The sequence below is a fragment of the Myxocyprinus asiaticus genome, chromosome 29, assembly GCF_019703515.2.
Source record: "Myxocyprinus asiaticus isolate MX2 ecotype Aquarium Trade chromosome 29, UBuf_Myxa_2, whole genome shotgun sequence".
Classification (NCBI taxonomy): Eukaryota; Metazoa; Chordata; class Actinopteri; order Cypriniformes; family Catostomidae; genus Myxocyprinus; species Myxocyprinus asiaticus.
In genome coordinates, this window is record NC_059372.1 from 38,837,695 (window position 1) to 38,850,207 (window position 12,513).

A 12,513-nucleotide genomic window follows, 5' to 3' on the forward strand; every position below is an offset into this window, starting at 1 on the left:
AAAGAAAACAACCTCAAGTATGGCAAAGATCATTGAAAAGTACTCTCTTTCAAATGAATTTAGAAGTAATGACCTTAAATGTTCTTAACTTAAGGTAATGGTTTTAAAGTTTTATTTTAAGTCAACATGAAACAGCACTCACAACCTAGTTTATTTCTGTATTTTAACGCATATTTCAAGGTGAAATGGGATATTTGATGAGAAACAAATTAAGAGTGGGACTTCATATTATCCGCTGCGAATTGATTGGATCGTGAAAAGTGGGCATTTCATATCAGGATGGACTAGATGCTAGCTGGGTGTGGTTTTTTATGACAGGTGGTTGGAGGGCAAGAGTTGAAAATAAAGAGGGCTTGGTCAGCCGAAAAGGAAAGCCATTAAAGAGATGCAACAATTTATTACATTTTACTAGAAGATTATGGAGAATTTGTTTTTTTACGTGCACAGATTAATTTTTTTACAGTAACACTAGCAACAAAATGCAAGTCAACATGAAAACAAAATGGACCCTCTTTACTTTTTTAATGCACATTTATAGTTTTATTGTGCACAATTCATTGCTGCACATTATTCAAAAAAGAAGTTTGTCTTAATCTTCTACCAAAATGTGATAACTTGCTCTGCCTCTGAAACAACCAATTTCTGCTGATTAAAATCACGTGCTGCTCCAAGGACACTTTACAATAAGGTTCCATTCATTAACATTAGCTAATGCTAATTAACTAATGAACTAACAATTACCAATATATTTTTATTTTACATAATTTATTAATATTTGTTAATGATAGATAATAAAATTATAATGCTCATTGTTGGTTCATGTAAGTTCATAGTGCATTATCTAAATGTGAACATACAACTTTTCATTTAAAAAATGTATTACTATATGTTGAAATTAACATTAACCAAGATTAATAATGCTTTAAAAATATTGTTTAATGTTAGTTCATGTTAACTAATGCTGTAAACTAATGTTAACAAATGGAACCTTATTGTAAAGTGTTACCTTTTAAGCTTCTCAATGTCTCATTGTCGGTCTGCTAAATTAGTGAAGGCTGCAGAAGGCGGTGTTACCATGACCTGGATCAATCCTCCATTTTTCCTTAACATCTCCCAGAAGCTCAAAGTAGAAGGGTGAGCTGTATGGAGGAAGGTCAGGATCTACAGCTGTGATGTTGGCCATTGTGGGCTCTTTTGACAGACACATATCAACATTGTTAACCACCAGCATTGGTACGTTATCATTCTGATCGTTGATGTGAATAATCAGAGTTCCTGTTCCGGTCAGCGGTGGTACACCTGCCAATCAGAGGCAGAGGGAAAAAACAAGACTAAATTAACAGGAATATAAAGAGAGTGCAAAACACTGAAATGAAGCATGGCTGATATGTACAGTGAGGTGTTGTTGGGCAGTTGACTACCATATCACATAATATCTGTACATTCAAGGTCCAAAATGAACAGAGTTCGGGAATAGATCACAAGTGTACAGTCCTGGATGGAAAAAATTCCATTCATTTCTCCATATGTTGGGGGGGGGGGGGGGGGTGGAGTCCTGTTTTCTTTTACATCATATGGACTGCCGTGTACGTGTGCGACATATACCTGGGGAAGTGATGAGACCATGATGCATTGTGGGAAGATGACAAGCTGGTGGAGGGAGTGTGATGCTCTGGGCAATGCTCTGCTGGGAAACCCTTGGTCCAGACATTCATGTGGACGTCAATATGACACGTGCCACCTACCTAAACATTGTTGCAGACAAGGTACACCCCTTAAGGTATTCCCTGAAGGCAGTGGCCTCTTTCAGCAGGATAATGTGCCCTGCCACACTGGACACATTGTTTGGGAATGGTTTGAGGAACATGATGAAGAATTCATGGTGTTGCCCTGGTCTCCAAATTCCCCAGATCTCAATCCGATTGAGCATCTGTGGGATGTGCTGGACCAACAAGTCTGATCCACTGTGGCTCCACCTCGCAGCTTACAGGACTTGAAGGATCTGCTGTTTATGTCTTGGTGCCAGATACCACATGACACCTTCAGGGGTCTTGTAGAGTCCATGCCTTGGTGGGTCGGCACTGTTTTGGTGGCACGTGAAGGACCAACTGCATATAAGCTGGTGGTCATAGTGTTTTGGCTCATCAATTTATGTATTGTAGATGCATCATTGCGCAAAAGTTCTCAGTTAATGGAGAAATGCACTATTCACAGTCAGTCAAGTATTTTTTTTCTGAACGGGAACATGACCAGTATAAACTTATCGTGTCAGTGCACGTCGCAAAAACTGGGTATGCAACATATGCAACTCATGGGTCCACCAAATCAACACCAAAGTGTGGTTTCCTGGGTTGAACAAATTTTTCCCAGTTGAACGGGAAGTATGCTCACAATCTTACCATAAAAACAACAGCAACAAAAAAACAAGAACAAATATAGCTGCAAGCAACAATGACGGGCCCAAGCACCATGGGTCCATTTCTGCTTGGTGGCTTTCAGAAAAAATGCATGATGGACACAGCAACAACTCAACATTAATGTAAACTTGGACCCTAATCATACAAAGTAATAGATATATGCCACCATTCCAGTTTGACTACAACTTCATATAATTGAATCCATTGCCATGACAACACAATTAAAGCTATCAAGCATCCCTTCAAAATTTTCCATCAGCAGTGTTTAAACAATTTAAGCAATTTGGTTAAATGTAAGAGAACTTTTTCAAAGTCTGTTGTAAGTGCCACACTTCCTACTGCCAGTTGGTGGCACTATGACTGTGACCCACAATAGCCACATCCATATGATTAGCCCCCAAGAAAAAACATACAACTACATTTTAATCTAAATCACACAATGCACGCAGAAGATATGAGACACTTCCTGTTTCCCTATTTTTGCATTTAATTTAGTGAATCGCCATGGCAACACCATTCGATATTTAAAAATCTGTTCACAATTTAGCATCTTTGATGTTTTGGCATATTGTTGTCTAAATGTGGTGACAGTCTCATGAATCACCTAGGAGGACTATTTAACTGTTCAGAGAATTCAGAGCATCTATCTCTCTATCTATCTATCTATCTATCTATCTATCTATCTATCTATCTATCTATCTATCTATCGATTTTTAATTGTAATTTAAAAATGTTTTGCTATAATTTAATATAATTATTTATTGAAAAAATATGTAGATCTAAAGATTATATTGTAATGAATTTATTTACCATTTTTATTTATCCGTAAACCGGCTTTAAATTAACAAATGTAATTCATGGCATTAGGTGTTAAGATAGCCTAAGTAGATTTTAATATGAGCACAGAAGTAATTTAGGCTTGTAATTTCATTGCAATTCTGTCGTTGCATTTTTTTCTCTGTCAAAATAAATTAAGTACATTAAATTTGAGTCTCCATACGTTATTCATACGCACAACTGTTTAAATAGCCTCTAAATTAATGTAGGACAGTTTAGAATACTGCATGTTCACCCATAGAATAAATATTCAAAGCAAAAAATACCAACATGGTTACCAACAAACAACTATTTGTCATGGTTCCAGCATTTGTGCTGGCTCATACTGTTGTTTGTTTTTCTCTCTCCCTTGTGTCTCAAAGGTGGAGCCGGCATGCAATCAGCTTTTCCATGGGAACAGCAATGATTTTCTCACCCGTTACCATCTGCTTCACTCTTATTGCACTCCCTACTTATTCCTTGTGTGTCACCTTGTTATTTGCCCATTTATTGTTCACTGTCATGTTAACTGTGCTCTCTTGTGTAGTTGGAGCATGCTCGTGTTTGTTGCCCCTCTGTAGAGGTGCGTTTACCTTCCTGCTTGCTGTCACCCTCGCCAGTTCTGTACCCAGTTCATGTGGAGGAGGATTCCTCGGTCTCTGCCTGCGTCTCGGGGACTATATCATCTGGGCTTTGCTTTGCAACACACCAGCTTCAACAGACTCTCTTCGGATTGTTCCTGACTTCCACAAAGCACACACTTATTATAAGAACAAATAAATCAATCTGATTGGCTGATGAATCTGACAATCTAATTTTAGATGCCTATTCACTGCAGTGTTGAGGGATTCTGTGGAAGTTCTGAAGGCCTGACAGGGTGGAGCTCAAACTCACGCACTGCTTCAGCTAACGAGCATGGCTTCGGGCATTCGATTTGTGAAACAGTTGTCACACTTTGCTTGTAAGCATCGAGGAATTGGATAAATTATTATAATTTTGTTTTTTTTTGCTATTCCTTTGTAGATTAATTAGGAGTGGAAAGCTATTGAAAATACATTGGCAAAAAGGTCAATGAGAATGAAAGAATGAAAAAATATTTATTTATTACGCACTTTATTCCAGCAGAGAAGGCTTTGCTGGCCCTGAGAAATCACAACTGGCCATATACGAACAAATACTATTAGAGTTCATATATTTGAGTATTTATGTACACATTTAAATTCCACAAGTGTTTAAAAACGTGTTACATATATGAAAATTGTCATTTTTGTCATATTGTCATATTGTGTAAATTGCATATATCTACTGTACATAATTGACAATTTTATAGCAGTAAAAACATTTATGAACGCTTACTTTCAGCATACCAATGTTCAGCATATATTGCCATTTTCAGATTCGTAGCCTACTGTATTAATAGCACTTCAAATTTTAATCACATTTTATTACACAACTAATGGGGATTTTAAGTGAATGTTAGGGATTATTTGTATAAATGCGGGTTTTATGCGTGTTTATGTGTCCATCTGCATTGTTTTATAAATTATTTCAATGTAAACGTGCGCTAGATAGACATCTATGACGGCTTGTTTTTATTTTTAGATGCCATGTCAAGTTAAAACTAACTTAACTGTTAAACTACTCGAGACACATACGTTTTGCTCTTTGCTCTGTGTATAATTTTAATGCAAAAACAAACGCATTCAAGCATGTGAACGGCACGCAAAATGATTTCAAACATTGCGCTGAAATTTCAAATAAATATTTTGAATATTAGCTAACATATAGGACTATGCGATTACACAAACACCGTCAACACAAGTTGCGCCAGCTTCTAGCAGAATTAAAACTAATAAATGCATTCAGAGCTGAATGCTGTGGCTGTTCACTTGCGAAAAAACTTGGAATAATTTCACGGCTCCCAAAAGCTATCTTGTTAAATACAAATAAAGGAATATGTTATGATGTTTCTTTTAACAGCACAAATCAGCACAAACGAATGACACCGGTTTGGAGTGATTTGGAGTGATGTCACTGCTCCCGAAAAGTTTCATGCTATTTCTAAGGAAGATAAATAGTCACTGTATTTCTTTTAATGACACAAATCAGCACAAATGAACGACACACTGTTTCGGAGCAATTTGGACTCCCAAATACAAGCTGTTATTTCTAAGATACAGACGTTGTTATTTTGCTAGCCATCTTAAATGGATCTTTAAATTTATCTGCCATTCTTTTGATAAATAAAGTTAACTGAAGAATGTAGTTACACATATTTAGACATACATAACAGACTGCGCATGTGTGAGAAGTTGACGAAAGAGGGATCACTTTTATAGATCCGAAAGGGCTGAGAGTTGGGAATCATTCAACAATGGAGTTTGGCTGCCCTCTATTGGACATTTCTTGTAATTGCCACTCAGAACTGGGTTAGACATATGGCATGATTTTCTAGTATTTTGACATTTCACTTGATATTTTTATTAAATTGTATTAATATAAAAAAATAAGAAATATGTTTATTAACAATAAACTTGAAAATTCAAGCATGCCAAATACCTCAAAACATGTGAATATACACAAAAAGGAATGATGACATTTAATGCGTTGCCATGGCAACAGTATTTAAGATATCAAGAACACCTTCAGAATTTAAAATTTGCACTGTCTTGACATTATTCTTAAAAATTTTGAAGCAATTTAGGTTAACATAATAGGGATATTTCAAAGTCTGTTAAAAGTAACACACTTCCTTCCGCCAGTTCGTGGCGCTACGACCGTGACCCGCAATAGCCACATCAATGTGATCAGCCTGCAAGAACAAACATTTGGCTTAATTTTGATGTAAATAACAACATGCACACAGAAGATATGAGACATTTCCATATTCCAATTGTTTGACGTTATTTTATCACGTCACTATAGCAACACCGTTCGATATATCAAAAATCCTTTCACAATTTAGCATGGTCAGTGTCTTGGCATGATGTCGCCCACATTTTGTACCTGTGACATGAAAACCCTGGAAGAATTATTTCGAATTCCAGAGCATGCATTTTTCAAACAATCCAAAATGGCCAACTTCTTGTTGGGCAGAGCTTATGACTGTCAGCACGAAAGTTGTCTGACTTGATGAGATCTATATGTGTACAAAGTTTGGTGACTGTAGCTCAAAAGGGATGTGCTACAGAGCCCCCCGAACATGCCCATGTTCTAGGCGGTGCTAGACAGCCCACTCTGCATTCACCCCCCCCCCCCCCACAACTTTGCCAAGCCCTAATGGCCAATGACTCTGATGTGTGTGCAAACTTTCAAGAGTTTTCATGCATGTTATGTACACCAAAAGTAATGTAAACCTTGAAAAGGTGTTTCAAGGTGCTAGTGAGTGCTAATTTTGGACGATGCTTGCATGTATCTGAAATTAATTATACACTCACTGGGCACTTTATTAAGAACACCTGTACACCTACATATTCATTTGATTATCTAATCAGCCAATCGTGTGGCAGCAGTGCAATGCATAAAATCATCCAGATAAAGGTCAGGACTTCAGTGCCACCTACCAGGACTTCAGTTAATGTTCATATCAAACCACCAGAATGGGGAAAACTTTGTTCTCAGTGATTTTGACCGTGGCATAATTGTTGGTACCAGACGGGCTGCTTTGAGTTGTTCTATAACTGCTGATCTCCTGGGATTTTCATGCACAACAGTCTATAGACTTTACTCAGAATCGTGCCAAAAAAAAAAAAAAAAATACAGTGAGCTGAAGTTCTGTGGACAGAAACACCTTGTTGATGAGAGAGGTCAACAGAGAATGGCTAGAATGGTTCGAACTGACAGAAAGGCTACGTTAACTCAGATTACCACTCTTTACAATTGTAGTGAGCAGAATAGCATCTCAGAATGCACAACATGTCGAACCTTGAAGCGGATGGGCTACAACAGCAGAAGACCACTTCAGGCACTTAATTAGGACCATATAGTTCCTAAAAAAGTTATCAGTGAGTGTGGTTTATAAATAAAATGAAAATTAATTACATGGCCAGGTACACTTCAGACTATAACAACATCTACCATGATTATAGATGTCAGTTCTTACCATCATCCACAGCATACAGTGTTGCTCTATAGGTGCTGTTTACCACAAATGGTGACTCTCTATCCAGAATTTTAGCCGTGGAAATTTGGGCAGTCTTGGCATCAGCAGTTATCCACTCACCAATATCTTCTCCTTTCACAAATCTGAGAGTACAAGAAAGACCTGATAAATTAATCTTTGTTTATATGTGATTTATGGCCCCCAACCATAAAGTACAGTTTTATTAGTCTTATACAGCTTCAGCTTCTCTTACTTAAATGTGTTTATGTGGCTTCCATCCATGTCTTTAGCAGTAAAGGTTGTTATAAATGTGCCTACTTTTATATTTTCCATTACCACAACCTCTATTAAAGGGGGTATAAAAACTGGAGGGTCGTTGACATCTTCAACATTAATGGACACTTGAATGGTCTTATAGAGGTTTGGAAAACTTGTGCCAGGGTTTTTGATGTTCTCCAGCTCCCACATGGTATTAGGTACATGCTTCTTAACCTTACAATAGAAGTAGGGAGCCTCGTTTTGCACACTGATGGTCAGATTTTGGTATGATTGCTCCTCATAGTCCATTGGCTAGGTGTTCGGAACAAGCCAAATAATAAAAAGAGAAGTGAGAAGCAGTGTTATTATCGTTAACAAAAACAAACAAAACATAAATGAAAATACTTTCGTTAGCTATAAAATCAAATAAAGATGAACATATCTGCAAAAACTGAAATTAAAACTAAAATACATTTTAATGACTATCAAACAAACTAAAATAAAATAGAAATGCAATCATTTCCATTTTAGTTTTTGATACACAACATATTATAAAATATACTAGACAAGATGGCACTGAGAAATAACAGCATTAAACATATTTAAATTATATAATTAAATGCATTAACACTGAAAGCCCTAAAATACTTGAACCAAAATAAAAATCACAGAGTAAAAACTCTAAAAACTAAAACTAAACAAAATTAAAATGACAATAGAAATCAAATAAAATAGGGTAGCACTTTATTTTACAGAACTGTTCTATATTTACGTACTATATAATTACAACAACTATAGTAATGACTAGGTAATAAGCCTAAACCTAACCCTAACCCTCACCGTAACCCATATTAAGTACATGTAGTTACCTAATATTACTCAATACTTTCTTGGGTAAGTACACTGTAAGTATACTGAAAGTACACTACTGTAAAATAAAGTGCAACCGAAAACAGAAATAATAAAATTAATGTATACACACAAATTTGCACATCTTCACTAAACTGGATACCACAAATATTGTGGGAAAGAAATACCAACACAGTCTTCAGAATTTCTCAGTTTGTGTTCCACGTAACAAAGACAGTCATACAGGTTTGGAACAACATGAGGGTGAGTAAGAAAATCCTTTACTAAATTCGGGAAGGTTTGCTTAAATTGTGGCATCAGCCTACCTTAACAACTGTTAAAATGCCTTCGTTTGTAACGGGGTCTGTTTCTATTTTAAAAAACTGTTTTTTATCATTCTGGATTGTATATTTGGCATTCCAGGCTTCTGAACTAGGGCTGTCTTTGTCTGTTACTTGCAGTCGCAAAACTTCAAACCCAGTCTCTCGCTCCTTAACTTTCCCAGGGCCCTAAAAACAAAAATATATTGTCAAGATTTGTGCAACAATGGGCTCTTAAGTGTGCAAAGTGCTACAACCATGCTCAATGTCTTATCTAATATTTGTAAGAGTGCTAATTCTGAGTACAATTTTCAGGACAAGGCAAAGCGCAAGCAAGGGCGGGTTTACGATTTCTGAGGCCCCATGCATCCGACCAAGCTGGCACCCCATTTCAAAAATGTTTGCTTAAAAAATTACATAAAATGTATTTTAAATCATCATTTTAAATTCATCCTATCAACCATTGTAGCCAAGTACATTCAAAATGTTTAATAAGAGAAAAATCTTGTTAAAGATAATTAATGCAGGTTTTCCAGTTTTTCCAAAATACAGTGATAAAAAACAATATTTACCTACATATATTTTAACTTTTTTTTTTGTGTGTGTACAAAACCTACTATTTCACCCAGTAACATTTTGGAATTCAGTTGTTATTTATTAATTTTATAACCTAACAATTATTTATTGTTGTCCAGTTTGTCATTATAATATTATACAGTATTGTTATTACTTTGAGGATTTGTTGTATACAATAGTAATACATTCATGTCTGATTTACTTTACATTCACCTGGAGCTTATATTCTGATGCTGAGGCTGTATTTTATGTAAGCATCGTAGGCAACGTTCGTATTGTAACAATAAACATACAAAGCATGGCAGCCCCTCGGCACACTAGAGCAGAAGGGAAAAAAACATTGCAGTTTATCAAGCACTGAAACTTTGCTTGTTGCAGAACAATCTGGAATAATGTGAAAAATTGTAACAGTCCCCTCTTTGCAACCTGAACTTGTTCAGAACGTTAAACCTTTGTGACACCTGTGCTAAAAAACAACAATCTAGACACAGTGTAACGATTAAAACAGAACGCAGGTGTCTCGGCATGCATTTTTGAAACCTGAAGCTCTTATTAACTTGACACAGTGTCTAAAAACTTGCCAGTCCTCCGTGAGACACTGAAGAAACAGCGAGAAGCGGTGCAGTATGTATGGACGTTCATCCAGCATGTTTACATGAAAAACAATGGAAAAACAGAGCAGACGCAGGCAAAAACACGTTCGGTGTGAACGGCCCCTAACTCATCCGTTTGTGCGTATCTGTGAGTGAGAGCGTGTGCGCGAAACAAGTTCGGATGAAACCCGAACCCTACTTAAAAAAACTCAGCTGTCCCAACCCCGGCGGCTTCTAACGTGAACCGCTCTAAGAGCACTAACAGCGTGTTTGCATGTACCCAGAACATCATGTCACCCCTCAAGCATTTTTTTGCGGAGGTTTCCTACCATGGCCCCACCCCAACGTCCGGGGTCCCATGCAATTGCGTGGTTTGTGTGGTGGTTAAAACCACTACTGAGCGCAAGTGGGTGTGGGTGGGAGTGTTCGCACTATCTGTGGGTGTATGCGCGCAAACTGTGGGTGTATTGTATGTAAATGAAGTGGAGCAAAGTGCAATTTTCTATTTTCCTGAGAAATAGGTACAGTGCTGTGAAAAAGTATTTGCCCCCATTCTGATTTCTTCTGTTTTTGTGTAAATTGTTACTAAATACTAAATTGTTTCAAAATCTAACATAAAACAAAGGCAATCTGAGTAAACACAAAATTAGATTTTTAAATTATAATGTTATTTATTAAAGCAAAAATGTTATCCAATACCAACTGGGCCTGTGTGACAAAGTATTTTTGTATTAGTTACTAAATCCCCAAATCTATGAAACTACATTCATAATGGGGTTCAGCTGGACTAGACACACCCGGGACTGATTACTTCCAGCCCTGTTCAATCAAATCAACACATAAATATAACTTTTTCAGCAGCATGAAGTTGGCTAAAAGGTCTCACCCAGTAGCACACTATGCCACTAAGAAATTCCAGAAAAGATTAAGAAAAAGGTGATTGAAATACATTACATGGGAAGGGTCACAAAGCTATTTCAAAGGCTATGGGACTCCAAAGAACCACAGTGAGAGCCATTATCTTCAAAAGAGAAATCTTGGCACAGTAGTGAACCTTGCTAGAAATAGCCTCTCTTGCATAAAAAAAGGTCACTGTTCATGACTCCACTATCAGAAAGACACTGGCCAAAAAATGCATCCACGGAAGAGTTGTGAGGCGAAAACCACTGGTAACCCAGAAGAGCATTAAGGCTCATCTGAATTTTGCCAAAACACACCTTGATGATCCTCAAACCTTTTGTGAGAATGTTCTGTGGACTAATGAGTTGAAAGTGGAACTGTTTGGAAGACAGGGGTCCTGTTACATCTGGCGTAAATCAAACACAGAATTCCACAAAAAGAACATCATACATCCGGTCAAGCATGGTAGTGGCAGTGTAATGGTGTGAGGATGCTTTGCTGCTTCAGGGCCATGGCAACTTGCAATAGTTGAAGGAATCTGCTCTCTGCCAAAGAAGCAGTTCTGCAAAGAAGAGTGGGCCAATTTTCCACCACAGTGTTATGAAAGACTGATCTCCAGTTATCGGAAGCATTTGGTTGCAGCTGTTGCTTCTAAAGATGGCACAACCAGCTATTAAGTTTAAGGGGGCAGTTAGTTTTTCACATGGGTGATATACTGTAGGTGTTGGATATCTTTCCTTACAAAAAATCGAAACTAGCCACTATCTTGCCTTAAATTTGCAGCAAATTTGCAGCTCGTTATTTTCACATGCAAATGTTTGCCAGAAGTTTGCAGCTCTTTGCCTTTAGTGGTGAACCTTTGGCAAACTTTTGGCAACAATGGACAATCTGCCGCACGTTTACTGCAAAGCTAATTTGAATGTGAAAATTATCAATTGCAAATATGGAGCAAGTTTGTGGCAAATTTGACATGAACTCTTGATTTTCGTAAGGGATTTTTTGCTTCAATAAAATAAATAAATAAAATAATATATATATATATATTTGAAAACTGTATTTTGTGTTTACTCTGGTTGCCTTTGTTTTATGTTATATCTTGTCTGAAGACCTAAAACAATTTAGTATGAAAAATAAACAAAAATAGAAGAAAACAAAAATACTTTTTCACATCACTGTAATTGTGCAAAAACACTTTAAAGAGACGTCTGTTTTTAGCACAAAGTCCAGACTCAGTTCCTGCATTTGCAGTCTGGAGATTCCACCTGCAGGTGGCAATAAAATTAATTTCCAAACTCTGAAAATATAGTGGAACATCACATTTCCCTGACAATCACTACTGTAGACGTTTTATGAAACAAATATTTATGAGATGTGTGTTAAACTACCTTTAGCTCATGGTTTATTTTTCAGTTATTATTATTATTATTATTATTATGTTTATATTTACAATTGTATTTATGATCTAATTTGTATTGGTATTTTTCTACTTGTTGTGGTAGAGTGATTTTTAAGTCACTGCAAAAGGGGCCGGTGGAAGAAGTTGGATAGAGTAAAATGTTTGGACTTGGTTCAATTTTGATTATATTTTTGTTTCATTTGAAGTGTTTGTAACAGTATAGAGATAGGTAATGAGGAGGCGGGAACCAGCTAAACAGTCAAAATAATGTTTAATGAAAACTTAA

At 36.7% G+C, this 12,513-nt stretch overlaps 1 protein-coding gene across 4 annotated transcripts in view; it reads right to left on the reverse strand.

Annotated features, from left to right (window-relative positions):
• The window catches only part of LOC127420030 (cadherin-like protein 26), a 51,935-nt gene that overhangs the window by 21,325 nt on the left and 18,097 nt on the right, over positions 1-12,513 (reverse strand). For 3 of the 4 annotated variants that reach the window (XR_007893766.1, XM_051661960.1, XM_051661962.1), the window contains exons 7-10: positions 8,769-8,951; positions 7,589-7,905; positions 7,336-7,478; positions 1,075-1,299 (exon numbers count right to left, since the gene is read on the reverse strand). Coding sequence is in view for 3 of the 4 variants with exons in the window: in XM_051661960.1 (XP_051517920.1) it covers positions 1,075-1,299; positions 7,336-7,478; positions 7,589-7,905; positions 8,769-8,951 (868 nt within the window). In the remaining variant the exon portion in view is untranslated. The remainder of the gene's footprint in view (positions 1-1,074; positions 1,300-7,335; positions 7,479-7,588; positions 7,906-8,768; positions 8,952-12,513) is intronic. The other variant, XM_051661961.1, reaches the window with a different exon arrangement.